Source organism: Podarcis raffonei, chromosome 6 (assembly GCF_027172205.1).
Source record: "Podarcis raffonei isolate rPodRaf1 chromosome 6, rPodRaf1.pri, whole genome shotgun sequence".
Taxonomy (NCBI): Eukaryota; Metazoa; Chordata; class Lepidosauria; order Squamata; family Lacertidae; genus Podarcis; species Podarcis raffonei.
This window is the reverse complement of record NC_070607.1, coordinates 30,991,307-31,019,094: the sequence shown is the minus strand read 5'-3', so window position 1 is coordinate 31,019,094 and position 27,788 is coordinate 30,991,307. Positions and strand designations below refer to the sequence as shown.

Here is a 27,788-nt window from a genome sequence, read left to right as displayed (position 1 = left end):
AAAGGACCAAATAACTGTACATACCATTTTGTTTTAAGCATATAGTTTTGTATTTAAGCTTATTTTCAGCAAAAGGTTTTATCATGTGGCCTTTTTTCCAAAATAAATGTTGCAAGCATTTCACTAGTGTGAAAAATGCAATTTAAACAGCAATGCTGCTTTTAATGTGTTGAAATAATTTAAATAAAAGGCAATATCAGTACAGAGGATAATAAAAAGATGCTTATCTGCAGGGCTGCAATCATGGGGTGTTTTTGTTTTTGTTTTTTAAGAATACAGCAAAAAATAAATTGCCTTTCTAATGCTCCAGTCTCATAATCATGGAACAAATGTGATGTGTGACCTGACTTTTGGGGAGCCTAGTGTATATGCAAAAACAGAATCTGATTCAGGTAGCGGCCTATTTCAGACATGGTAACTGCTTATGCAGGTGCATAAGTAAAATCTGACCCATAGGAAATGTAGGCCGATAGATTTATCTTCCCTTGACCCCCCCCCTGCTTTTATTGCAAAAAATAGGTGGAAAAAGTCTGGTTCTTTTTCTGTTTGTGAACTATATACTGACACAATGTACATGTAGTCTTTAGTAGAGTTTGCCATATTACGAGCAAAGCAAATAACATGCAGAATCAGATTTCTATACAGTGATCTCCATGCTGGTTCAGATCATTTGCATAGAAAGGGTGTCTTACTGGGTATAAAACTGCATTTGGCACTTGGAATTGCATCCACAAATATACATGCAATCTTTTGTATAGCCCCTAATGGCTACTTGGTGGAGTCAGCTTTAATCGATAGCCAGATCAGATAGCATGATTAACTTATCTCATGATGTGGGAGAGACAGTATGTCCTGTTCTGCATATGCATGCTTACCCCAGCACGTTTAGGTTTAAACTGCATGGTTGATATCCCAGATAAAGTCAGGAAATTATCACAGTCCAGGGGCACTTGCATATTTTATGTTACATGTGTATGTCAAGCTAACCAACATGGTGTCCTCCAGAGGTTGCTGAAGGCTATCATGTTAGCTGCCCTGCTGTATGGAAATGTGATGCCCCGTCATGGACATAAGGGGCAGGATAGGAATGCTGAATCCAGTGCTATCTTTAGAAGGGTGTGGACTTGCCACCGGATCAGCAGTCCACACAGACGAATGCCTTGGTGGGCTTGCATGACCAGGGCCATGATTGGGAGAGGTAAGCTGGTTAGATATCCAGCATCTGACTGACATCCCACCTCACCCAGTCCCTGTGTATCTAGTTTAGAAGGAATCTTTTAGCATATTCCTTTGAAGAGCATACCGTAACTTCCTTTGCTTCCACTTGCACTTATGGCATCTCCCTGCAGGACAGAAAGAACTTCAGCATAGTAGGTGCTGGGGACTTTCATTCTGAGTAAAGGACCGTAGCTCATTATGAACAGAGCACATGCTTTGAACGCAAAAGAACCCAGGTTCAATCCCTGACATCTCCAAGTAGTGGGGAAACTCCTGCCTGCAACCCGGGAGAGCCACTGTTTAACAGTGTTGACAATACTGATGGGCCAGTGGTCTTTCTTGCTGCAAGGCAGCTTCCTGTACATTCTTATCTAAGACAAACTGAAGAGCATGCACACATTTTTTTATTATTAAAGCTCTCTGGCTGTGTTTACAGGCTGTGTACTTATTCAATCCCATCCCCCGCCCCTTGTGGGCTGCCTTCAGATGTCATGTTTCCAATCAACTGGGAACATGCCATATGCCTGTCTGTTCTCTTCTTCCTTTCATGCCATGCACTTAAACTGCTTGGTTTGATCAAACCATAGTTTGCCATTGTGCCTAAACTCTGCACACTGTAGTTTAGAGCAAGCCCCCCAAATGAGGAACTCAGGGAGGCTTGCATTTCTGGTTTGGAGGGCTTTCTCTGAATCACATTCTGCTGGGGCTGGGTGCATTGGAGTGGCGGGAGCTAGCAAGCAGGCAATATTCCAATATGCAAACCATGGTTTGAGGGTTCAGAAATGGAATACCTGAGTGCATCTTTGGTGTACACTTACATAGCTCTTAATTTCTCTTACATAAGTTAAAGCTCATCATGGGAATTAGTATCACTAGAGCTGTTGTAGTTGTGCAGTTACTTCAGATTTTATGACAAAATTCAAAGGAAGAAGTTCTGTCTGTACAGTCTGCGGAAACACTGGTGATCAGCTGAAAACAATGTAGACGTGAATGTGCAAGAGCTCATACATGTGTGTGTGTTAAATGAGACTGAAAACTTGAGACGTGTGAGTGGTACTCACTTGCACAACAGGGCTCTCTTGGCTCCTTCTCACTGGAGAAATTGTCAAAATTCAGGAGGGAGGCTGTCTTACACAACTTAAAGTGCCTTTTCATTCTCACAATACACGCTTTCAATCCAAGCACACACACACATGCACATGGTTTTCTTAAGCTATGCCTCTAGCTGTCTATACATGCAATATTAGACTTAATGTTATTTGTTTAACATATGTTAATTACTTAAATGCATCTGTTTTCATTACAGATCTTTCATATAAAGAATTCTTCAGGTTAAATAAAACCATCCTAGAAACTAAGGTTGGTCACAGCAGCTAATTGACCTCAGTACTGCAATGAATAAAATAACTCCTGACAAATGTAAACATTGAAGTTTCCCTTGATTTGAAAGCTAATACGATAACAACTCTGTTAATGAAAGACCTTGGGCTTATTAGTTTGAGATTTTCAAATTAAGTGATTTACTTCCAAGAGTCCTGATTGTTTTAAAGCTGAACTAGTGCTACTTTATAAGGTGATGATTTGGGGCGGGTGAACGATGCTTCACCTCTTCTCCTTCTGCATGCTCTCAGGCAGGCATGCACACCAGAATTGTTTGAATACCTGAAAACGTAATTTTAATTTGAACACTTTATGGATGTGTCAAATTCAAAACCCATGCTTCTAAATCTCCTCTCCTTTTCTCCTGTTTTCCCAGAAGCTAAGCTGAACTTAACTATGGTGATAAACAAGAGTGGGGAGGGGGGGACACCATTTCCCTGGAAAAGGGAAGACTATAATATTTTATTGCAGTCTGTCTACATAATAAATCCTTTTGATGTTTCTTAATACCTGATACATGGCAACCGAATTAATCACTTGACTTTCTATCACCTGGATCTATACTGACAGTCATATTTGCACACTGTGGGTCTTTATTTATTCGGAAATGACTACATTGGATCTTTGATTCCAACCTGATACGCTTCAGCTGTTTTGTTCTGCAACTCCTGCCATTCCCGTTATGGTCGAAAACAGCTGGGCAGTAGCAGGTTGGTGAAGACTGTCCTATGCAGTTTACTGTGGAACTTCCCTCTAGACAGGTGTTTTCAGCTCTTAAAGGAATAGCAGAGCAGTCTAAAACATCCAGGTACTGTGTTTCAAAGAGTTGCTTCAAAAATACAATTATTTTGGGTTTCTACAGGGTATGTAGAACTAGCACAAACCAAATAGTTTTTTTCATATACTTTTACTACTCCTAAGGGGTTATAAGCCCTACCAAGGCATATTTGAATGTGATATGCAATCCTTGGAATTGAGGGGATAATTTGTCTCTCCTCTGCCCCGTCACTTTTCACCCTGCTCTCTTGCCTTTAACCCAGAGGCACCCAGAGCCAAGGTAACGCACCAGCAGCACTCAATCACTATGTGGACTGGTGAACACAAGGACCAATTTCCTGTCACTGCTGTTTTCCTCATTCCTGTTTCATAGAAACCAGCTGTGTGATTACCAGTTCCTGTGCATTCTGCAACACACTCTGGTGGTGAGGAGGTGGGTGGGGGGAGTGGTAATCTCCGCAGCTGCCTCAAAAACACAGCAGAATATCATGGGCAGCTCTGTCTCTGCTTAGGTCCACTCACTGAGTAGTGGGCCCCACCGGTCATGGTTGCTGGAAGGAATTGCTGTTCACCACCACAGAGAATCTAAACTGTAAGGCTAGCTTCAGATTGAGAGCAGGAACAAGGTGCAACAAAGGGGAAATTACGGTAGTTTGCCTGCCCAGAGCTGTATGTAGATGGAATCTTAAAGCGTTTTCATTAAACTCTTCCAGAGTGTGAACAAATTGTTAGGAGGCTGATAACTTTGAGGTATTTCATAAGGCGGTTTTAAAGCACGCTTCTGACATACAGAAACTGAAAACATGTCTGCCGGGTTTTAACCTAAAGCTGCCCGCTTCTCCTCCACCCCTCATCTCGAGTCTGACTCATTTATTTCCATGGTAGTAAAGTTTGTACATTGTAAATATAGACTCTAATGTTCACATAAGATGCTTTTGTCTACAATATCCCTCTTGAAAAGAAGTTCCAGAATTGGCACGCTGGAGAAATGTGCTCATGAGCAAGTATTCTGGCCATATTGTTAATCTGACCTGTAAACTGCTAGCTTCTCAGTTATACTCAACTGTATCATTTGTTATGATGATCCCGAATTTCCTTTTAATCTCTTGAGCCCTGTTGACTGCATTCTAGCTGTGAAATATATGTGCTGTAAATGAAAGGTGGGGTGGGGGGAGGTTGCTGTTAAATGAAGGCTTACTATAAAAAGACGCACAGCCCTAGTTAGAAGCAAATAGCAAGATCCAAAATGTGTTATGGAAACGTAGCTCTAGGTGTGGACACTGCCACACCTTTAGTAAAATTTTGATGGCTGTATTGTGTTTGTGTATACATAAACTGAAGTAGACAGGGTGCTCTCTGTTCAGAAATGACCTCTGTTTAGGTAGGATGGCTATCTGTTTTGTGCCCAGGCTTGTTTCAATGACTTCCTGATTGTTATCCCTTTTACAGTAATGTGGTTACTGTGGAAACGCTTGCTTTGGAAAAATAGAATATTTGTGATAACATAAAAGGTTGGTTTCTCGCTCCCCCCCCAAAAAAATAATAATGTGTGAGGGTTGTAAGAGCTGCTGGAGAATAAGCATTTCTCATGGATGTTTGACAGTAGCTGTTAATCCTGCAGCTGCAATGTGTTAAGCCCATAGGTCTTTATTGCTCTCGATTCTACTTGCTGCTAACCAGTCTGACCAGGCCAGATACTGTTGGGCTTTCCTGTCCTGCAGCAGTCCTGTAGGGCTTGGGGTCTGTTGCCCATGAGGTCACTGGAATTTTTGGAGTCTCAAGTCTCAAAATAACTTCTGAGCCTAAATAGCATCCGAGCCAAAGACAGAATGAAGGCACGTTCACAAACTGCAAGATGTCTGCCCTTTACTTCTGTGACTTTTGGGGGATTATTCTCATACACCACAGTGCATGTTTTGCTAGCACACATTAGGGTCATGCGTAAGGTGGAAAGCAAAGTCCATCACTCCAAAACACATGTTCTCTCTGTGTTCTCACACATGCAGCAGCCTGCAATTGTTGAAGTAGCTTTATTCCCAGGGGGAAGGAAGGGGGGAAGGGAAAGGGGTCCTTTCGTATTACAATATGTTTTCAGACCCATGAAGGTTTCGTATTGCTGGTTTGCCACAGGAGAAGCTGGGAGAGGACAGTTTCATTAAGCTCACATACTTAGTTATCTTAGACTTTGAAAATGCAAGGGCAGGTGTGTGTGTGTGTGTGTAAAACAAGTAAGAAAACAAGAAGCAAGGTTTCTGTCCTCGCCATCTGCCCAGGTAGCAGGAGTGAGGGAAGTCAGCAACATAAATACCTAAAACAATATAGGTACTTTCATTGCTATTAAATTTGAGTCCAGCTGTGTTTTTCATGTCGTCTGTGTTGGGTATTCAGCTTCTAGTGGAGACAGAGGTGCCCACCATGTGTGGACTCCAGGAGCTGGCATGCTGATATGGTCCTTAAGGACTTTTGCATAAAACTCTGAATTCTGTGTGTACATGAGAGCCAAAAGGAGGAAGAGTCCTGGTAATTACTTCATGGCTCTTACCTCGGGCTTGTGCAAATATGGGTGTGTCTTTTTCTCATGGATTTTTTTACTTCTTTATTGCCTTATTGGGGCTGACTCTTCAGTATGAAATTATTTTCACAGTAACAAGGGAGTATGTCAAACCACTGCCAGTATATGATTAGCTGGTGAATGTTTCTATATTTAAAATTACAGAAATCCAAATTATTGTCATATACTTTCAGAATTTAGAAAATATGTCCCAGATATGTCTAAACTTAGTTGTTGTTTTTAAAGTAAATGCTCTTCCAAGTTTTACATATTTGTATAGCTAAAGGTTTTATTTCCATTATGATCAAATTATTCACTCATTTGAGTTGGGCTAAATTCACCATACATAATAAGCATAAAGAGGGCAGTTGTGGAATGATTTTACCTATAACTTGAAAGGAAACATTAAGAAGCTCTTTCCAGAAATCTTTAAGACATATCTACTATCTAGGAATTACATCCACGTTATGAGTTCACATGTCAAATATTCACCAGTGCAGTACTTGCCGAATTCTTTAAAATTCTAATTGAAATAAGTTAACTGTACAGATTTTTCTTAAAAAGCTTTTCACAGGAGAATTATTTAGAACCCTGCTAAAAAACTTGTTTTCATTATTTATTTGAATATTGCACATTTCCCATGTACTTACTTTCTTATGCCACTTGGACTTGCAATCTGCTCTTAGACTTTGCAGCTGGAGGATAGAAACTATATTAAATTAGCCCTTTCCCACATATACAGTTATCTGATATGATTAATAAACAACAAACAGTACGATTACAATGAGAGTTCCCAGATATATATATAGGAACTAGCTTCTTTTTTATCCCAAATTTTTACATGGGGAAAAAAGTGTGATTCATAGAGGATGAAGGAGATATGCACCCAAAAATATTTGTTCCTATCTTGTGATTTTTTTTTACAAAACAGTGCTATCTCATAATTGAGTAATGTGGCAAAGCAAATTATATCTTCCATCCTATCCCACTATGATCCTGTTCAGACCATCATATTATTTGGATTACAGTATAACAAACAAGCTGTAGCAAGCATCCTCTTCCTTCCCATGCAAAAGGAGGAGAGTGAATGCTTCTACTTTCACTTTTGACTGAAACACTTTCCACTTTCACATGAACTCAAGGAGCTATAGTTATAGACAGTTATCAAACCAGGATATCGAATTGTGGTTTGGGTGGTCATCTGAATCAAGACCAAAAACAATGGGTTCATTATATTTTGGCTGTGGGTGTTGCATTCTAAATTTATTGAGTGGAATGTTTTGAAGTGTGTTATGGACTGTGGACAAATAGAAGTGTTGGAAAAGGAAGTAGCTACTTTGAAATCATCCAAGAAGACTGTATTACAGTTTCAGACACTCCAGAAAACTGCAATTGGAATTGGAATCTTGAGCAGCTAGTGTTATTTTCCATTATCATTCTGTGTAAAGATGTCTCTGATTTTTGGATAGGTTTAACATTTGTGGGTGTGCTAACCAAGTGATGGAATGTGGGTGTGAAGTTCAAGGCCATGATGTAGTCTGGTTATAAGTGTATGGGGGGGGGGGCGGACACAACTGCACATATGGCTTTTTTGTGTATTTCCTCTTCCGGCACTTAAGTTGCTGAACAAGCAAGTTGTTCAGAATATGGCATGCCAGCTCAAAAGTGTGCTTGGTTGCTGTGGAGATGACAAATCTTGGGCTGCACATGCAGGTCGTCGTCCCCCCCCCCCCCCACACATTACATATATCTTTGTTGGTTTGCAGCCGATGAAATTTCATCTTAATATGCATGACTAAATATGCAGTTTGGGGGGCAAGTGGTAAGTCTTTTCAATCAGCACAACTGCTATATAAATGGCATACTTGGTTTCTTCTAAGATTTTAGCATATAATATATTTATATCTGTATTGGTATCCCTGGGCACCTGTTGCTTTAAATTATTACTGAAGTCCTCTTCCCAAGATAACTTATGTACCCTTTTTTTCCAGTGTAAGAGTACAATACTTTACAATTCTTACCTGTTGGTTCTTTAAGTGAAAATGTGTGTGTGCTCATTTGGTTGCTTTTTATACAGTTAAAATTTGTGGTGTAGCCTGCTTTGACAACGTGGGAGGTATGATGCATTCTGATGCCCATTTCCTAGGGAAGAGAAGGGTGGGAAGGGAGCTGGGTTGGGATGAATTTGATTTCTGTGTGCCTCATATGGAAAATACGTAAACCCTTTTTCTCTTTCTTTCTTTCTTTCTTTTCATCACATCTATGCGGGTGAATGTTCCTACAAATCCTTGGTGAAACCTTTAGAAACCTTTGGTATGCTCATTCTTTCATTAGAGCCCAAAGTCATTGACTGTACTATAAAATTAGGAAAAGGAGGACAATCCAATTATAAAACTAAGATATTGCTAAAATGTGCACTTGGGGTGGACGGCTAGTGGTAGGTCATCTTCACATTTGAAAAGTCTTCATATATTTTACACAATTTTCTTCTTTTCACACACTCAAACTCATTTAGATCCCTAATACTATGCAACATTTAACTTTCTTTCACTTGAATTGGAGTGGAATTTCAAAGGAAGCAATTTCCTTAATTTGTGATGTAGGCCAGGATCTAATGAATTGCACAACTAGTTCATTAATCTCCTTTCCCCACCAGCGCCATGCTATAATGTGTCCACTGCACGTGGATCTAACCAGGCAATAATCTTCCAAAACATAGGATGAGGTTACTCCTGTTCTGGCCACCTCAGACCAGGATTCCCTAACTGTTCTGCCCTGAGATAAGTAACCCTCACTTAGGAATACAGAATTTTTACAGAATAGCCTGCTGTGGTTTGGCTAATAATAATGTTCAGATGCTTAAAATGTAGAAGTAATTGACTTTTTATTTTTGTGCACATTTTACATGGGGTGTACAGAATATCACCTGAAATGCAAAATTAGTACTTTAAGATAGTCTCTGACTGTGGGCATCTCTAATGTGCAATTTTGTAACCCTATGTTTTGCCTTTGCTTGCAGTAATGCTGTGCACTTGATTCTTCAGCTTGCAAACAGCCTTTAAGCAAAAGTGATGCATTCTATAAAGGAGAACTGTTTGCTCTCCAAATACCAACAGGGCACTTTTGTTAACTTTACAATCTGCCGCCAGTTCATCTAAGAGGGATCTGCATCACCTTAAAGCCTGCTCGCGTGTCCAGTGGTGTGGCCTGTTAGATTTTAAACTAGTTTAAGCAAACTTGTGCTGAAATTGTAATTCATAAGCTTTAGAGAGCTGTTAGATCTACTGTAGAAACCTTGCTTCTTATTTAGCGTGTGAGTTGAAGAGTTATGAGTTTTCATTGGCACTTCGTAAAGCAGCCTTAAAATAATTTCAGATCGCTTTCGATACTTTAGTGAATTGTTCTAAGCATCACATTTTCGTTTTTGCTTACAGTGAAAGAGTTCCTAGCCAAAGCCAAAGAAGACTTTTTAAGAAAATGGGAAAGCCCCCCTCAGGTAACAAAACCCAATTTAACTACCATTTTCTTGCAATTTAGTCTTTCATGTTTGGGAATAAAGGAAGGCACTCTTATATGTGATATAGGTTGTGATAATTCCTGGAAAAAAATAATTAGGTTCTGTGCAGGAAACTTTTAATGATGTCTTCATCCCATGCACCTGTTTTTGTGTGTACTTAAAAGTGGCAAACAGTTGTTCAGTAGTGAATGTGGAGAGTGACTGTTTAACCAAATAAATGGTCTTCATTGGTTACATAGTTTCCTCACAGAGACCTTACTAGCTATGTTTTCATGTGACAATAAGCTGGGCTTTCTGATTCATCACAATTTATGTTAAACACTGGTTGGTTATTTCCTAACAACAACGAAACATGGCTTATGACGTCAGAACATGGCCACAGGTAACCTAGTGGTGATATTTGAGCTTTCTTGCGGAGCTCTGTTTGTTGCATTGTCATAGATGGAACAGGAGGCCTGTTCAGATTGGAGCCTAATACTAATAAACTCTCTATCACCATAGCTCTTAACTTCTGTTCAACTGTATTGCTTGGACTTCAATCCCACATGACTCTTGTCTACCACTTGTTATAGGCTGCATGAGAGTTTTTGTGTCTCCTAGATCCATCAGCTCTTTGAGAAAAGTTTAATATATTAAAACTCTGTTAACCGTGATTGGGGAAGTGTCAAGATGTCTTTTAACTGTAACAGGCTCCAGATTCTAGCCCCTTAAATGTCTTAAGTCAGCGGGAGGTATTTAATTCTGTGCGAGAAGAAAACATATCAGGTCAGAACTGAGGTGGAGCGAAGCCAGCTCATCTCTGTACACTCCATTCCTCCCCAGTCATACTGGAACTGTAGTGTGTACTTGTCCCTAACAGGAAATAAGGGTGCTTGCCCTCAGAAACATGGTTTTGACCGAGAAAAAGGCCAAGTTGGTGCATTTTAAAAAAACAGTTAAATACTTAATTGTGTGCAACCAGCCTCTGCTGCTGCCTATTAAGAATTAATATTTCTATTTTGTAAAGGGTATTTTCCACTTTACAAAATACATTGTATTTTTTCCCCTCTAGTACTAATACTGTTAACAAAAAATATGGTGAATTACATGAAATCCAGCCAGTAGCTATTTCACATTTTTCATTTATGATTGCAACAGAATATGGTTGACATCCTTCTTGATGAATTAACACACTTTGTGTCCAGAGGGTGTATGAGCAGAAGGTGGCTTGCACAATGATCTTTCTTTTCTCCTCCTGTAGCCTCCTTCCACTGGGGGGGGGGGGGCTACAGGGCTTCCTGACTTTTTGGATAATATTTCTCAAGAAGGGAGAAAGGAGATATAGGAGAGAGATGGAGAACAGAAAGATCATATGTCCTTTTATGGCTGCTGTTATATTTATAATTGAAGTTACAAAAACGTTTATCTTTTTATACTTGGAATATCTCAGTATCTTGTTTTGTGTTCATGTAGAATACTGCTGGTTTAGATGACTTTGAGAGGCTAAAAACACTTGGAACTGGATCATTTGGCAGAGTCATGCTGGTGAAACACAAATCCACAGAGCAGTATTATGCCATGAAGATACTGGATAAACAAAAAGTTGGTACATTTTTTATTATAATAATCTACTGTGTTTGTTGAACACTAGTATTTGTGTTCTGTTTCATTAGGGTGGAGTACTTGCAACATCTATTAATACTGTTTTGTGCTAGTTATGACCCTCGTGAAAAAAGAGGTAGATTGCTGCTCAAGAGTTTTCCTGAAGTGTGCCTTACGGAAGTAATAGTCATTTACTGACAGTGGAAGCCAATTTGGGCACTTTACCTTTTGTTTTGTTTTGAAATACTTAATGGATATCATAACTGCAAACTGCCTGTGAAGTTTTTTATTGGCAATTATTTTTAAAGAACACTATTTCTAAGTTAAGATTTTTGCACTCAAAGTGGATACTAAAAGTGATACAAAAATAGAATGCAGTATTTTAGTGTCCTTAATCTTAGCATGCATATCCTGTTATGCATATGATTTTTTTGCTCATGCAGATTACTCAATTTCAACTGGATATATTCTACTATCTTGTACTCTCACAGTAAATAGCTTGATCCTTCATTCTCTCCCAGGAATAAAGATTATGCAAATGTATATATATTCTACCTTTCTGTAATATTGGGCAGTGAAGTCGTCTTCCTACTTACTAAATATGAAGGGGATATATATATATATATATATATATATATATATATATATATATATATATATATTCATTCTTGCTTTTTGCTGCTTAATATTTGCATGGGCCTACCTAAAATCTTTTAAAAGAAGTAAGCAATTCTCTTAAATGAGCATTGGAAAATAGCTGGCTGATACAGCGTGATCCACTTTTTAAGCTAGCCATTGCTACTCATTTGACTACATTGATAGCTTACGTTCTATTCACAAGCATCTTGCATTTCTCCAGTTATCTTGTATCAGGGAGCAGTACTAGATAAGAAGGGAGTATTTTTAGTTTGGTGTTTTAATATAGTCTAGCAGCTGCAAATTTGGAAGGGAGTTGGCATGTGGCAAATCAACACCCCACAGGCTAGTTTCAATAATATAGACAGACATTAATACACAAATTATGAATACCAGCATGAAATCTCAAGCAATGTACATGTTTTCCATACCAGATTGTTATTTTTATTGTACTTTTATGATTCAAAAATAGACCCATCTGTGTTGAGTTTCATTTTGCCCAAAGTTAAGAACTGGGTTCTCAAAATTAAAAACCTCAGCTAACATTCACATTTCCATATGTAGTGGAATAATTATTCATCAGAGCTATACTTTTGTAATCCATGTTGCAGGCAGCTTGCCCAGCCTTTGGGGAGATCCAGGTCCTTTCAGACATTTTGGGTGCCCGTTTGGGCTTACAGTAGTGGTTTTCAACCAGTATGCCATGGCACCCTGGGGTGTCTTGAATGATGGTCAGGGGTGCCGTAGGCAACAATGGCCCCTGTCCCTCTTTCCTTCCCTCCCTCCTCTGATGTCCTTTTGGGTCTCTGCCTCCCAAAGGCTTGCACAGCTGTTTGTTGCAACAGCCCTGGCTACAAGCTCCCCAGGTGAATGGTGCCTCAGGAGCTGGCAAGGGGGTGCTTCCCAGGCCCCCGTGGGGCAATGTAAGGAGGCACCTCTCTTTGGGGATGTGGGGGTGGGGCAGCTCAGAGACCAGGGGCGGAAGCTGCAGCTGCCCAGAGGACTCCCAAGGAGACAGGAGAGGAGGCTGAAGGGGTGACATAACTGGGTTCCTGAGCCCCCCAGGGGGTGCTGCAGAAAGAATGTAGTTGGTCAAGGGAGCCGTGGACTCAAAAAGCACGAAAACCTCTGGCTTACAGTGATTTCAGATCAATGCCCAAACCTCTGCACTTCTAACAGTGGCATGTGTAGAGTGAATGCACAACTGTGTGTGTCCCATGTTCTTCTGCTAAGGCGCCTGATAACAGTAGAGCCTTGCTGGTATCTCCTGTGCTATGCTTGCCTCTCCTCCTTTCCCCCATGGCCCCTCCTCTTTTCCATTGCTGCCTGCTTGCCATGGATCAAGTTAATCTTTAATTGGAAAGCGATCTTATGTGCAAGCAAGTCATGTCCTTACTTTTTCAGGCACAGTTCTCTTGAGCCCCTTGCCGGTGGTTAATATTAGTGCTGAGTAACACACAGTGTTTACGGTCTGCGCTAAGCTCCATCACCACCACCCGTCACTTTTCCTTTTGCCCCCAAGGAGCTGCAAAATGCTCCTTGTGAAGAAGGGAACTGCTGCTCTTGTGGAAGCTGCCTGGGCATTTTAGAATCCTGGTTTCCTATGGAAGATTGGCCTCTAGCTTGCAGATGGCATTCCGAATGGTGACAAGAGGCTGTTATCCCACACCTACTCCTTGCATATTGACATTGATTTTGAGCAGCTGGCGAAGGAAGGCTACGTAAGGGGAGGAATGAGGCGGCCTGTGGGCCCTTTCTCCACACAGTTGTGATACTTCTCACTACATCCTTGCTGCCCGTCCTTTGCTGCAGTTTACAGATCTGTCATGAAAATTACTATGCGCCAGTTTGCCACAAGTTTGAATTTCTATCAGTTATCTTATGCACACGTAAGACTTTGCTCCAGGACCATCATTTGTAGCCATGCATGTGCAAGAAAATGTTTCCCAAAATTTATAGACGTTGGACATTATTCAGTAACGTGCAGAGAGATGACATCTGAGTATATAAAAGCTTGCATTAGGCTGTTTGTGTTAGGGCTTGGCTTGGATGTTCTCCGAGCCTGTGGCAGCTGCTTATCCATGAGGAGATCTTGTACATCTGCGAGGAAAAAAGGCATTCCTTCAGAAAGACACGGATCAGGCGCTAGCCACATAGCCATTTCAGCCAGCTGCATGGGAACTGCTCGCTCGGCTGGGAAACATCTAAAGGGTGCTGTGGCTTCTGAAGTTTTTAAGCAGTTGTATTCTTCGTCAGTTGGTTATTCTGCTACCCATAGTAACAAAAAGAGAGTGAGTCTCCTTTTCCTGGTTCCTGGGGAAATGTTTGAACTTCCTGACATCTCACCAGTTGCCAGTTTGCTGCTTTCACTCTCTCCTTCTGTAGCTCTCAAAATGCAGTCAGAATAGGGAAGTAAGGCAATTATGGTGGTCTGTGGCTGTTAAGAACATGTGGAATATTGGGTATTAGCAGACTTCTGACAGGCTCTGTTGAGCACAAGCATTATTATTATTTAAAAAAAACTAGCTTACTATGCAAACAGACAAAAGTAGGAGAGCTACTTTTTTTGTTTTGCCGTGATTAAGCAGTTTTCACAGAAGGAAATCATGCCTAGTCAGGAAGGAAGCTACAGAGTATATGAGAACGCTTCTAAGCAGCAAACGTTTTTAATAGGCTATATGAAAGTAAAAAAAATGGACCCCCAGATATCTGTGTGTAGATAAGCTTTATGCCCTGAAAACCCCACTTTGTGTGCCAAGTGAACTGAGCTTCTAGACTCTTGTAGTATTTGAACTGCATGTGCACACAGACCATATTTGTTAGAATTCCTCTTAATACTCCTTTGACAGTGTCAGCAGAAAGGCCAGAGTTGAAAAGGGTATAGTGTGCCATGTCATTCTTCTTCAGATGTAGCATCTTCTAAAAGGTAAAAAAGGATAACTGCCTTCCTACCTAAATTTGCTGTATTAACGTGGGAGTAGCAATCTGTGCTTTGAGAGCTATATGTAACACTCGCCACCATCTTTTAGATGTGCTGTTCTTAAGTTGTTATTTTTTCCTCTTTCCACTAAGAAGACCTTGACTTGTTTGAATTCTCTTAATGTTTAGACTCAAGCGTTTAATAAAAAATGCTTTGTTCCTAGGTGGTTAAGCTGAAGCAAATAGAACACACACTTAATGAAAAGAGAATATTACAAGCAGTGAACTTCCCTTTCCTTGTAAGACTGGAGTATTCTTTTAAGGTAAATACCAAGCGAGAAGGTAAACTGTTATTACATTTTTCTTGCACAGCTTTCTGTCTTTTTAGAGTCTAGTGATTCCTGACCCACAGGTCAAAACAAAGGTGATTTTAGACTCTCCAACTGTAAAAAAAAAAAAATTAAAAAATGAAGCTAAATGCTTGGCCGTCATCCTGATCACAGTCTGACCAAAAGGAGATATGCATGCAGCTCCATGATAAGCTTTAAGGACTTGAATGATTGATCCTAACAAAGCAAAAAGCCCAAAGGAAAAATTTCAAATTGCCTCATCACCCTGGGTTTGTTTAAGTTGCCAAGTCCCCCCCCCCCCCCCGCGCAGCAACTTGCTGTACTGACTTTAAGGGAGCCTCTTAAACACTGAGAAAAATTGAAAAGTATGGTCAGTTTGAATTCATGGGCCACTTGAATGTTTCCTGTCTTATTTTATGTTCAGTCTTCAATAATAAAGGTACTTAAAATGTATTATTAGTATTATTTTATGTTTGCTTGTCAGAAAAAAAATGCAATTTACTTTGGTTGTCTTAAGGACCCCAGGTTTACAACTGAACATACTTCACTTTCCCTTAGGACAATTCTAATTTATACATGGTTATGGAATATGTTCCTGGGGGTGAAATGTTCTCACATCTAAGAAGAATTGGAAGATTCAGGTAAGATAATAAATGAATTATAATTTATGAAAAATGATGTGAGGAAGGGAATGAGAAAGAGGTGATAGCTCTTAGCTTTCAGATGTTTAGGAAATATTTGCAAGGGGATCCTTACTTTATTCTTATCCATTATGAACATTAAGGCTTTCAGAAGTGCCTTTGAAAAACAGTTTCTCCTTCAAATAGCCAGTAGAGAATGATAGATAAGAACATAGCAATAATATTAGGTTGTGCAGTCCCTTTATAAGATAAAAATAGACATTTCATTATTTAAAATTAAATTATTTTTAAAAAAATATTCTGCTTGTACAACAGGACATCCTTTTCTTCTCCTTTCCCTTCGTACACCCAAGATTTGCTCCAAAGGGTCCCCCAACCCTGTGGAGCAACTTTTAAAGGCACGCAGGGGGCTGGAGATGAGAGCAGAGTTTCATTGGGCAAGTGGGAGTCTCTTGCTTAAGTGGAACAGCAGTGTTGGATACAACCCGTTTGTAGTTCTCTTTATTTCCTTAGAGTTCAAACATTTCTGTTATCAAATATGAGTATGCTATGTCTGCAAATGTTGACTGTGGTTTAATAGCCTGATTATTTTCATTTGTTTACAGTGAACCACATGCACGATTTTATGCAGCTCAGATAGTGCTAACATTTGAGTACCTCCATTCACTAGACCTCATCTACAGAGATCTGAAACCCGAAAATCTTTTAATTGACCAGCAAGGATATATCCAGGTATGATGAAGACAAACGTTTTCAAGCTCAGCTTCATTCCATAGCAAGAAATACAGAACGCTTAAATGTTTGCATTGTAAGGAAACGGGTGGTGATAAATTAAATACCTTGATTGGTTGGTTTTGCAGGTTATCAACCAAAGGGAATTCTGAAACTTGATCCAAGATGTATCATATCTGCAAGTGATACTAACGAAATGCTTAATGTTAATTGAGAAAAACTTTTAATGAATATTGCCTAATGTTACATATAGCATGTCTAAAGCTTGTGCTTCCTGGTAATTCTTCTTTTGGCATTTTGTATAGCTTTGAATCAAAAGCAAAACATATGTCATGTCTTGATTTGAAAATATCTGAATTTTGAATCAACCATAAGACATGGAACCACTTCTGTGGTTGAATGCTTTTGAAAGCTATATGTAACATTCAGGTTATTACTAAGAAAAAACTAAAGCTTGGATAATGTGGTAACTCTCTTTTCTGTGCTACTAGGTCACAGATTTTGGGTTTGCAAAAAGAGTAAAAGGCAGAACCTGGACGTTATGTGGGACTCCAGAATACTTGGCGCCAGAAATAATTCTCAGCAAGGTATTTCATAATGCTTCACGGTGTTAACTAGTTAAAAGAGGAAGATGACAGTCTTAAACAGGCACATTTGGAAGAAGTTTTAACTGAATTTGAATGGAGCTTAACTTCCAAGTCAGTATGACGATAGGATTTGTCAGAGATATTGAGTCTTGTGGAATCTGTCTTAGTAAGTTGAGTAGGCTGTTAAAGGCTATTATTTACTAAGATTAACACATTGAATTTGACCCTATTAACAAATTGGCAGCCTGTGCAGGTCTCTCTGCACAGGTTTAATATATTGGCAGGGCCTTATCTCTGTGAGCAATTGTGCTGCAGCGTTCTGCACAAACTAGTTTTTAGACCCAAAAGCAAAGTAAGCCCCATTTCATAAAGGTAAAGGGACCCCTGACCATTAGGTCCAGTCGTGGCCGACTCTGGGGTTGCGGCGCTCATCTCGCTTTATTGGCCGAGGGAGCCAGCGTACAGCTTCCGGGTCATGTGGCCAGCATGACTAAGCCGCTTCTGGCGAACCAGAGCAGCGCATGGAAACGCCGTTTACCTTCCCGCTGGAGCGGTACCTATTTATCTACTTGCACTTTGATGTGGTTTCGAACTGCTAGGTTGGCAGGAGCAGGGACCGAGCAATGGGAGCTCACCCTGTTGTGGGGATTCGAACCACCAACCTTCTGATCGGCAAGCCCTAGGCTCTGTGGTTTAACCCACAGCACCACCCGCGTCCCTAAAAGCCCCACATCATACATTGCAGTAATCCAACCCTGAAGATATTAGTGCCTGGATTACTGTGATCAAGCTGTCCTGGTCCAGGAATCACTGCAGCTGTTGGATGAGCTGAAGCTGGTAAAAGTTTTAGAGTACCACCTAAAACTTAAGTGCGTTTATATTAGTATATTATATTTGGTTGGATATCACTAACTACTATATTTTTGTTTTGCCAGGGCTACAACAAAGCAGTGGATTGGTGGGCCTTAGGAGTTTTAATTTATGAAATGGCAGCTGGATATCCTCCGTTCTTTGCAGATCAACCAATCCAGATTTATGAAAAAATTGTTTCTGGAAAGGTTAGTGAGGGCTGCTGGGATCCTGCAAATGATCCGTGTTATGTCCATTAACTTTTCTGTTACTTGTGTGTTCTTATTTTAATTTTCATGAACAGGATTGCTCATGTTTCTGTTTACAAGGCGTTTTTCCTGCTTCGAGGAGCTTTTGTTTTGATTACTTCAATATTTGTTTTGTAACAAAGAGATAGGGAGGAGAGGAGAGCAGTCAATGAAGAAACACTGGACACTGTGTGAATAACCTATCTTTATTTTTTCCCTTAGTCATTTTGCATTTTTGTGTGCATGTGAATTGAATTGGGAAGCAAAGTGGTGGATGGCTTGCAACAAACTATTAACTGCACTCACTTATTAAAATCTGCAGCAGCTACTGGGTTGAGCAGGGCATGTTGGTCTAAGCCACAGGCAATTCCAGAATATTTCCAGAAAAAAATGTCTGGATCCACCAAAGTTCTAAGTTCAGAATACTTTGAATGCAGAAAAGAAGAAAATGTTTTTTGCTCTTATTGCAGTCTTTCTTTTTTTTGTGAGTATGTGAGTGAATTTCTAAAATGAAAAGTTTGGGCTCTTTGCCTAGCTGGATATGACTCCCCATCCTTCCCTAAACCTGGAAGATCTCATCCCTAGTCTCAGACATAAGAGACTGATCATAGTCACTCTGGTGTGATGTACTCTGCACATGAGCAGAAACTATTACTTCACATTTTCAGGATGGAGTCATGCACTGCAAATATGTACTGCTGTGCTCTGATGTGCCCTGGATCAAATTCAGTATTATTATTATTATTATTATTATTATTATTATTATTATTATTATTTATTAAAAGGAGTTTTGGATAATGAAAAGTTAGATCGTTTATATATGGTTTGCACCAGGTGCATTTGTGGTTAGTTAACAGCACTACTGGTTTGTAATCTACAGCTGGGATGCCCCGTTATTCAACCCCACAATTGAATTACCCTCTCCACAACTACTGGCGTCTATGTTCCTTGTGAACCCACCAAAAATGAAGTCAAAAACAGAAATGTTGTCTTAGACACTTTCAGGTGCTCCCTGCCAAGCCCCCCTGACTAGCCAACATAAGGCAAAATAGCAGAATGAGCTTCAGAAACAAGGGAATGAGAGAAGGAAATGAGTTTTAGCTAAAGTTAAAGCAAGAGAGAGAGCAGCCCGCAGGAGCGTATTTGTCGTTGTGCAAGCGGTGTGCATGCACTGGGCGCTGAGTGAAGGAGGCACCCAGTAAGCAAGATTCTGGGCTTTGGGAAGGAGGCATTGAGGGCACTGACAAGGTCCCAGAGCCTTCCCACCTCCTTTCCAAAGCCTAGGGAGTGCGCTTCCAGCTTTGGGAAGGAGGTAGGGCAGCTCTAGGACCCTGCCAGAGCCCTCGCGCCTTCTTCCCATAGGTGAGTGCCTCCTTACCTGCCTTTGGGAAGGCAGTGTGAGGGCAGGGCGTCATTGGCCTTGCACAGGGCACCATGGTACCCAAGTCCACCACTGCAGCCAGTTCTTGTAACTTTTCACAGCCATAGAATGGGAAGAGTAGTGGCAACAAGTATTGTCTGTGGTTTCTCGTGATTCTTTATTTTGAGTAAAAACAGGATTTGTGGTGTTCAATTATTTTCTAATACTTTATATGTAATAATAATAATGGTGACTTATACATGATGCAGGAGCTGGCTGTTGCAGCACATGGCTGGCTGCTGTTGAAGACAGCAATCCCACATCTCTCTCATCCTATAAATCATATGATGGGATCATTTTTAAACTTTTCCCATCCCACCCCCCTTCTGCTCATTGGCTGCCACTCGTTTTGCAAGTTTCTCATCTCTACAATTAACTTTACACCAGTTGTTCTGTATGTTAGTTGCTAATACAGAAGAAAGGAGAATGAGGCATGATCTGATGCTTCAAGCAACAGCCAGGCATATATATTAATGTATAGCTCCAATGCAATTTTGTATTTAGGTTTGGTCTTCTTTATACTACCAAAATATTAATTCATAACCTTGTTCCTCGTTTCTTTCCAGAAGAAGGGAAAAAAGGTGTCTATATAGCAATATTAAATATATATCTGGTGTGTTTTGTAGGTACGATTCCCATCACACTTCAGTTCAGACCTTAAGGATCTACTAAGAAATTTACTCCAGGTAGATTTGACCAAACGATACGGAAATCTCAAGAATGGGGTGAATGATATTAAAAACCACAAATGGTTTGCCACTACAGATTGGATTGCCATTTATCAAAGAAAGGTAATCATTCTTTCTCTTAGGATAAATTCTGTATTAGTGCACGCACACAAAAAGTTCCTGATCTTTTCCCATTCTTTGAGGCTAGCGCATGGGGTGGCATTACATTTTTTAAATGAAAGACTTTTTGGATGTACAGTCTTGGGGGTAATGGAAAGTATTTCTCAAAGAAAAACATTTTCTTGAAACCTTACTGTCCTGTGTGCTGGTTTCTGAATTGTTTCCCTTTTTTGTCTTCAGATTGTCTCCTTTGCCTTTTCTTTCCCTTCCTGTCTAAACATTTGAACTCTCTAGCTGCCTATTCTTGGTAGACAACTTGATTTTCAGCACAGATGTATTTAACTATTCTCTCTCTCTCTTGGTGATCACTCGTGGCCGAGTAAGATTTGTTTTCCATGTCTTAGTGGCATGTCCATAAATGACAGTGCAGGCCAATTCTGGATCCGCACATCCTTCCACAGTGGGTACATAGATTTCTAAGCAGGAGTTGATCACAATGAGGATTTGCCAGACATGCCTTCCTTTTTACTAATTTCTCCCTTTTGTCATGAATTGGCGCTTCTTCAAAATCCATGATGCCAGAGGCTATTCTCCAATTGGAGCGCTCACAAGCCAGGGTTTCCCAATTGTCGGTGCTTATAATACATTTGTTTTTAGATTTGCTTTGGGAGCATCTTTTAACCTCTTTTGTTGTCCACCAGTATTGCGCTTTGCATTCTTAAGTTGAGAATAGAGTATCTGCTTTGGAAAACGATAATCAGACATCTGAATAACGTGGCCAGTCCAATTTGACTGGACTTAACCATCCAGGGGTCCTTTACCTTACCTTTAACTATTATAATTATTATCATCACCATTGCTGAGATACAGTTCCAAGTAAGTGACCACAGTGTAATTTTCCGTGCACAAAGAAGAGCAACCAAGCAAGAAATGTGTATAGACATGTTCCTAAACTGTTGCTAACTTCCACTGGAGCCCTTGTGAGAGACCCATCTGTATTTTCTGTGATTAATGATGCCTAAAAATTATGATCCCTAACTTTTTCAACTTTTACCATGACACTTAAGTGTAATTGCCTCAAAAATTTTAACATTTATATTTTAATACGTTTCTGCTTGGGACTCAGTCAGTCCTTTGTGGTACTATGATGTGTTCTCTTTATTTAAAAAAGTCTGTTTTGGAGTAACGGAGGCATATTCCCATACAAAAACATTTTAAAAAGCCAGATCTGAAACCCAGCAATAGTTTATAAAAAGAAACTAGCTGTTTAGCTACACGATGTGACAGTACAGTAGTAGTTAATAATCAGTAAAGTATTAATTATCACAAGACAGGACGTGATTAACACCTCAGCATAGTCTTCGCCGCAGAATAGTAATCTTCTCATCTGCACTCTAAAATATACCATTTAGCATGCAGTTTGTGTGAAGTAAGATTTTCTGCCTTTTTGTAATTCTTCACTTCTAAATAAATATTTCAGTTTTTATTGGAGGTGTTCTAATTCTTCACTATTCTGCTCTAGGCTCTTATTTAAAATTTCTTGGAGTGATGATAATGAATAAGAGCTTATTTTCTTCAAGATCAGTTGGATTTTATGTATGTTGGTACAGTATTGGGGGAGAACTGATAGGGCCCACCAAGCCCTTTTTACAGCAGCCCACAAAGCAGAGGCTACTGGGTTTCCCCACCTTTCTGATTTTTAGGATACAGGAAGCGTTTGAACCACAATGTGGCTGCGTTCAGACATAATACTAAAGCACAAATTAGCATTATGAGGTTGCCCTTTCTCCTTTCCTCTTCCAGAGGAGACAGGAGGTTCCCACACCACAGATTAGGTCGAAAGCCTAAACCGTGGTTTCAACAAACCATAGTTAAAATTAACTTCAGCTTGTGCAAGTTTGGCTGTCCTGACAAGCTGGAATTAATCTAAAAGGGAAGAAAAAGCTTCTGAACTCCTTGTGCCGGCATACATGAGGGGAGGCATACATGAGCCAAAGGCTCACTGACGCTTGTGCTTACAACACTAGACCATCATTAGCATTACATGTGGTCTATGTGCAGCAACACTTATGTGGTCAACCTCTTGTGCTTAGGGATTGTTTGTTTTGTAAAATCTCCTTCTCAGGAATTGCATTTTATGTAGATCTGAGTTTGCCTTTAAAATGGCACTATAAGTCTTCTTGTGTTGAGGCAGTGCCACAGGTGAGGTTGTATTTGTTATAGCTAACTTAAAGGGATACTTCACCGAAAAATAACAATATCATATCTCTCCTGAATGCATCCATTCCATAATGGAGAATAGTTAACCTTTTTAGATTCATGCTTGGAATATATAAGTGAATTATTATTGTTGTTATTAATATCAGCATTATCATTGTTATTCTCTGTCTTTTGTTGTCTTATTTTTACTGGTTAATTCTTACAGATTGGCAAATGCAATAATCTGTGCTTTTATTTCCCCACGCAGGTAGAAGCTCCATTCATACCAAAATGTAGAGGCCCTGGAGATACCAGCAACTTTGATGACTATGAAGAAGAAGATATCCGTGTGTCTCTAACAGAGAAATGTGCAAAGGAATTTGCTGATTTTTAGTACTTGCTGGATGATCAGAGGACATCAGGGCTTACATTGGGATCTTTGCACTCTGTTAACTCATGAGGGTGGAGCGGAGACCATCATATGTCAAAACAATTACCTAGTTACTTCATTCCACAAAGTTGACTGAGGTCTTTATTGCCATCTTCCATGTGTGCAGTTTGCACCAACCCATATAACTAGGCACAATTAAGCAAAGCACTGTTTGTGCTGTAACACAGAATATAGACCACTTTTTCCTAATTACCTTTTTGGTTTCTGTCGTTTTCCTTTGGTTTCTGTGTATTGTTCATTTCCCCCTTCCTCTTTCTCTTTCTCTTTCTCCCTCTTGCCCTCCCCTTTTAAAATGAAGTAGCCTTTTACCCAACAACGCTCCGTTTTATTTTGAATAATGCATTTGTGCGAATGAAACTGAAGGTGTTTCTGGCTAGTGTGACTTAGACCGAAGTGAAAGATAAGTGTTGCTTCTAGTCTGTGCCAGCCAATCCTTCCGTATCTGTCTTTCTGTCTGAGGCTACAGTTCATAGGTTTGTATTCCCCCCCTCCCAAGTAGCTCAGACTAAATCTAGCCAACACCACTAGCATTTTTGAAGATAGTATTTATCGCCATACGAGTGTTTGCTAATTGACTTAAAACACATCTTCCTGGAGACTGACCAAATTGAGTATCAAAATTGGACAGTTTGTGTAGGGTTCAGTAGCTAGACCCCGTGCCTTGGTTTTCTACATGCTGGCAGTCCTTCTCCCTGCCTCATTCCCCCCCCCTTTCCTAGGCAGTAGGTAAATATGCCATAAGCATCCTGTGCCATGAGAAGCACAGTCTCAATAAGCAGGAACAATTCCATCCAGCCTGGGCTTTGGACCATATTTAACCATGCTTAAGTAGCTATTTAAATGGGGTTTTGTTTTAACACCTTATATCCCAAAACATTTAAAAGATTTGGTCAGTATTGTCAGAGACTTAAGACTGATATTTTTTTTTTAAAGTAATGTCAAGGTTGGGGCTCCTGAAGTATTTCACATTTCAACCCTTTTTTATCAAAGGGGGGGAAAGCATCTTTTTTTTTTTAAGAAAAAGAAAAAAAAACCTTTAGATTATGAGAATGAATGGTTTAGCAAATTGAAAAATTAGTGTTACAATATTGATGCGTTGCTAGATAAACCTGGTATTTCTGTTAGCTGTGAAGAATAAAAGAAGTAAATGCCAAGTTTTTATTCTGGTATACTATATTAGTAAATCACGGGTGGAGTGCTGCTCCAATCATGGTTCCTACCAGCGGCTCTTCATTCGCATGGAAAAGAGGCAAAAAAGTTTTCAAAGTGCCACCATCTGTGATGTGGTGTCTTCATTTCTAACATCCTTTTTTTCTTTCAGTGAAATGGAATGTACGGTCACACGGAGAATTGTTTGAGTTGCGTTAAGTTTTTATAACCTCACCAACTGACTTAAAAAAGGGTATTGCCACCATGTGCTAGCTCCCAGCACTTTTACACGCACTTGTTTCAGTGTTTGTTAACAATCAGTGGCTCAGCACAACCTTCTTTGTGCTTTTAAATTTGTCCATATACAACTTTTTAAGTCAGGCGCTCAATGTCTCAGTGGCCTGTCCGAAGATGATGATGGCACATCAGTTATGTTTAAAATAAACTTAGGCTCGTGTTTTATGATCAATTTACATGCATACGAGGATGAAGTGTTTTTATTAAACTGATCTAGATCGCTTACGTAGTCACGGTGTTCTGTAGAATGCCAGGGCAGATGAGACCATTGGCATTGCTTCCTTTTAATCTTTATGACACTCCTTTAAGAAAATAAAAGTCTCCGTAGACATTTTTGCGAAATAAAATGTACCATGCAACGTTATGTACGTCTCTTTAAGTTGTCAAGCAGTTTTGCACATATTCATCGTTAGGAGTCTGTTTGCCATCTTTGTCCACCCCCCACCCAACCCCCCCGTCTATGTATGTGCAAGACAAGGATACGATACTTTGCGGTAGCAAATTTTATGTAATAACTATATTGTCACATTAATAAATTAAAAGAAATTATTTGTATGAAAAAACAATCTTTTGTATTTCATCTAGGCTGAGGACATGCTGTTGTATGCTAGCTGTATGCGATAAGTTCTACAGTGACTTTGTTGTTTATGGACTTTGAAAATTTTAATAAATGCTGGAGATCACCTTTTCAATTCTGTTGTGAATTTTAGCCAGTAGCATAATCGGATAACACACGAGACACGTGTCTTCTCTAACGTAGGTAGCGAGACTTCACTCTGGCTGTCTCTTAAGGAATGCAAAGGACCGATTCCAGCATGTCCAAAAAATCAACTCTAGGTGGACATATTTTTGAAGTACCCTCTTAATTTCTTTGATTTAAGCTTATTTAACTATCTAACATGTGTCAGAAACAAACAGTAAAAATAAATCCTAAAGCAGAATAATAGACTGGAAATAAAAGGGGTTAGGACAAAAGATAAGGAGGAGGTCCTTTACAAAGAGTACAAACTTGGCAATATTGTTACATGGCCCTGTCATTTTAAAAAACACAAAATGAGAGCCACAAGATCATGATGCCTGTATTTAATTTCAAAAATCCTTTCCATCACTCAAATGCTGTATATTTGACAGTAGAGATTTGTTAATTTTACACAATTTGAGGAATTTAAGTGTTGGACTGTATGGTATCTTTTAACTGTACTCTAGTTGTATGTAACTCTCATTTTCAACATAAAGGATTGTATCTCATTAAGTAAATTGCTTCTTTTATTTTCTTGTCAGCTGCATTAAAACCCTTATTTTTAAATCCTGTAAGTATTTTATTGATTTCTTTGCAAATAGTTTGCTACAATAGTGTGCAATACAGTAAAAGTTTATATACAAAACTGCAAATTAAATTATGTACAACACTGCATAAAGACTGTGCTGCTTTTTTCTGACCCAGGAGGTTCCCATGCAATTCTGCTTTGACACAGGACCCAGATACATGCTCGATGTAGAAGGAAGGTTTTGAAGAGCGACCCGCACAAGCCCTATAATAGGCTGGTTTAGGCCTGATTCCTCATTATATCACTAGTGATGGTAAACTGAAAATCCAGTGGTGTGGTGTGTTTGGTGTTTAAGTAACTTTCCAATTCAGTCAGTGCAATCACCACTCTAAAACAAAAGCTTGTACTGGAATGAAAAAATGCACCCCAAATTGTGCAAGATGCTTCCTGTGAACTCTGAAATTCTCCACAGTCACAATTCTGTTTTGTTACAGAACCTCTACACTAACAAAACACAATAAAATTTGCATCGCACTTAAAGCTTGGAGTGCCATGTGCATTTTTGGAAGGGAGGGCATTTGACATGGAGAGAGACCACTAGTAAGCAACAACTGTGGTCCCAAAGACTATATAGCAAAGTAATTTTGTGCAATGGGCCATTTCAGGCTGTAAATTAGGCTAGATTGTGCCCATCTTCCTGACTATAAAGTTTCTATTTGCATCTTTAAAAATGCAGCCTCAAGTGATAATAGTACAGACCGAGGTTTACCACTTCTGATATTTGTGAGAATTGGGTCTTTGTAGACACAGAGTGGGTGGGTGTGTAGTTATGTAAAAGAAACTGGCACCTTCCAAAAGATTAGCCTTGATATATATAAAGTTGGTCACTTTAGGCTACAATCCTAACCACTGTGGGATTAAGCCCCATTGAATTCAACAGATTTTTTATTTATTTAAGTAGACATGTTTAGGACTGCATTTTTAGTTTCTCCCTAAGTGGAAGATACAGCTAGCAGGGGGGTGGGGTAAGTCCCTCCTCTGAGGCTGGGAAAGCAGTTTGCTGATATTATTTGCAGATGGTGAAGGGCCCTTTCTTGTCTTTATTGCAGGCACCAGCAGAGCTCCTGTAGGCAAGAGAGAGAGCAAGCAAAGACGTTTCTCAAGAGGGAGAGTAGAGAAGAGGTATTTCTCCCTCATCCTCTCAATCACTTCTCCCTGGCACTAGGGGACAGTGAAGCTCACATCACCGTATCGCAGAGCATGTGGCCACCCAGCCATTCCAGAAACGTGATGATACAAAGGGTGCAATAAGCATTCTTCCTTTAGAAAGGGAGTAGAAGCAGGTGTACCAGATACTGCAAAGGGGGACAGTCTTCACCTTGGATTTTGCCAGGTGGGTTAAACTACCTTTGATCACAAGCTGAATCATTGTCACCACATGTTTTTGCCACGAAGAAAGTAGGATTCCTAATGAGATTTACTGCCACAGGACAGAAGCAGGTTTTCCTCCTGTAGCTATTCCTATGGATCAGCATAGCTCTAGGAGAGAGCTGTTGAGCTACCTTCCCTCTCCTGCTCCACTACGGCCATAGAAAGCCAGACAATAATGCCCCTCAGGCCATTGTAGCTTGCGAGCTCCTAGGTACACATCATTTCAACGTTTCTCCAGTGAAAATAAGGACGTCCTAAGGAAAAGTGGGACATTCCAGGATCAAATCGGAAACCGGGATGGCTTCTGTAAATCTTGGACTCTCCCTGGAAAATAGGGGCACTTGGAGGGTTTGAACTTGGAGGGTTATAACCACCTTCAAAGGAATAGGTTCCATTGAACACAGAGGTATTTACATCTAAGTAAGTATGCACAAGACTGGAGTGTGACAGTGCTTCAATTTTAAGTTAGAAGTATCAGTGGGTTCATGATCCTGGCCTTGTCCCTCAATCCTATGCAAACTTGCTTGGCAAGGAACTTACACTGAGGTCACTAGGGCTTTGTTGTTTAGTCGTTTAGTCGTGTCTGACTCTTCGTGACCCCATGGACCAGAGCACGCCAGACACTCCTGTCTTCCACGGCCTCCTGCAGCTTGGTCAGACTCATGTTGGTAGCTTCAAGAACACTGTCCAACCATCTCATCCTCTGTCATCCCCTTCTCCTTGTGCCCTCCATCTTTCCCAACATCAGGGTCTTTTCCAGGGAGTGTTCTCATGAGGTGGCCAAAGTATTGGAGCCTCA

At 40.0% G+C, this 27,788-nt stretch overlaps 1 protein-coding gene across 2 annotated transcripts in view; it reads left to right on the top strand.

Moving 5' to 3' along the window:
• PRKACB (protein kinase cAMP-activated catalytic subunit beta) overlaps positions 1 to 25,596 on the top strand; it is a 56,369-nt gene extending 30,773 nt beyond the window's left edge. For both annotated transcript variants that reach the window (XM_053391921.1, XM_053391922.1), the window contains exons 2-10: positions 9,361 to 9,422; positions 10,896 to 11,024; positions 14,804 to 14,902; positions 15,488 to 15,570; positions 16,176 to 16,302; positions 16,794 to 16,889; positions 17,825 to 17,947; positions 20,033 to 20,197; positions 22,662 to 25,596. In XM_053391921.1, coding sequence (XP_053247896.1) covers positions 9,361 to 9,422; positions 10,896 to 11,024; positions 14,804 to 14,902; positions 15,488 to 15,570; positions 16,176 to 16,302; positions 16,794 to 16,889; positions 17,825 to 17,947; positions 20,033 to 20,197; positions 22,662 to 22,787 — 1,010 coding nt within the window. In that variant the 3' untranslated portion in view covers positions 22,788 to 25,596. The remainder of the gene's footprint in view (positions 1 to 9,360; positions 9,423 to 10,895; positions 11,025 to 14,803; positions 14,903 to 15,487; positions 15,571 to 16,175; positions 16,303 to 16,793; positions 16,890 to 17,824; positions 17,948 to 20,032; positions 20,198 to 22,661) is intronic.
• The last annotated feature ends 2,192 nt before the right edge of the window (positions 25,597 to 27,788 follow it).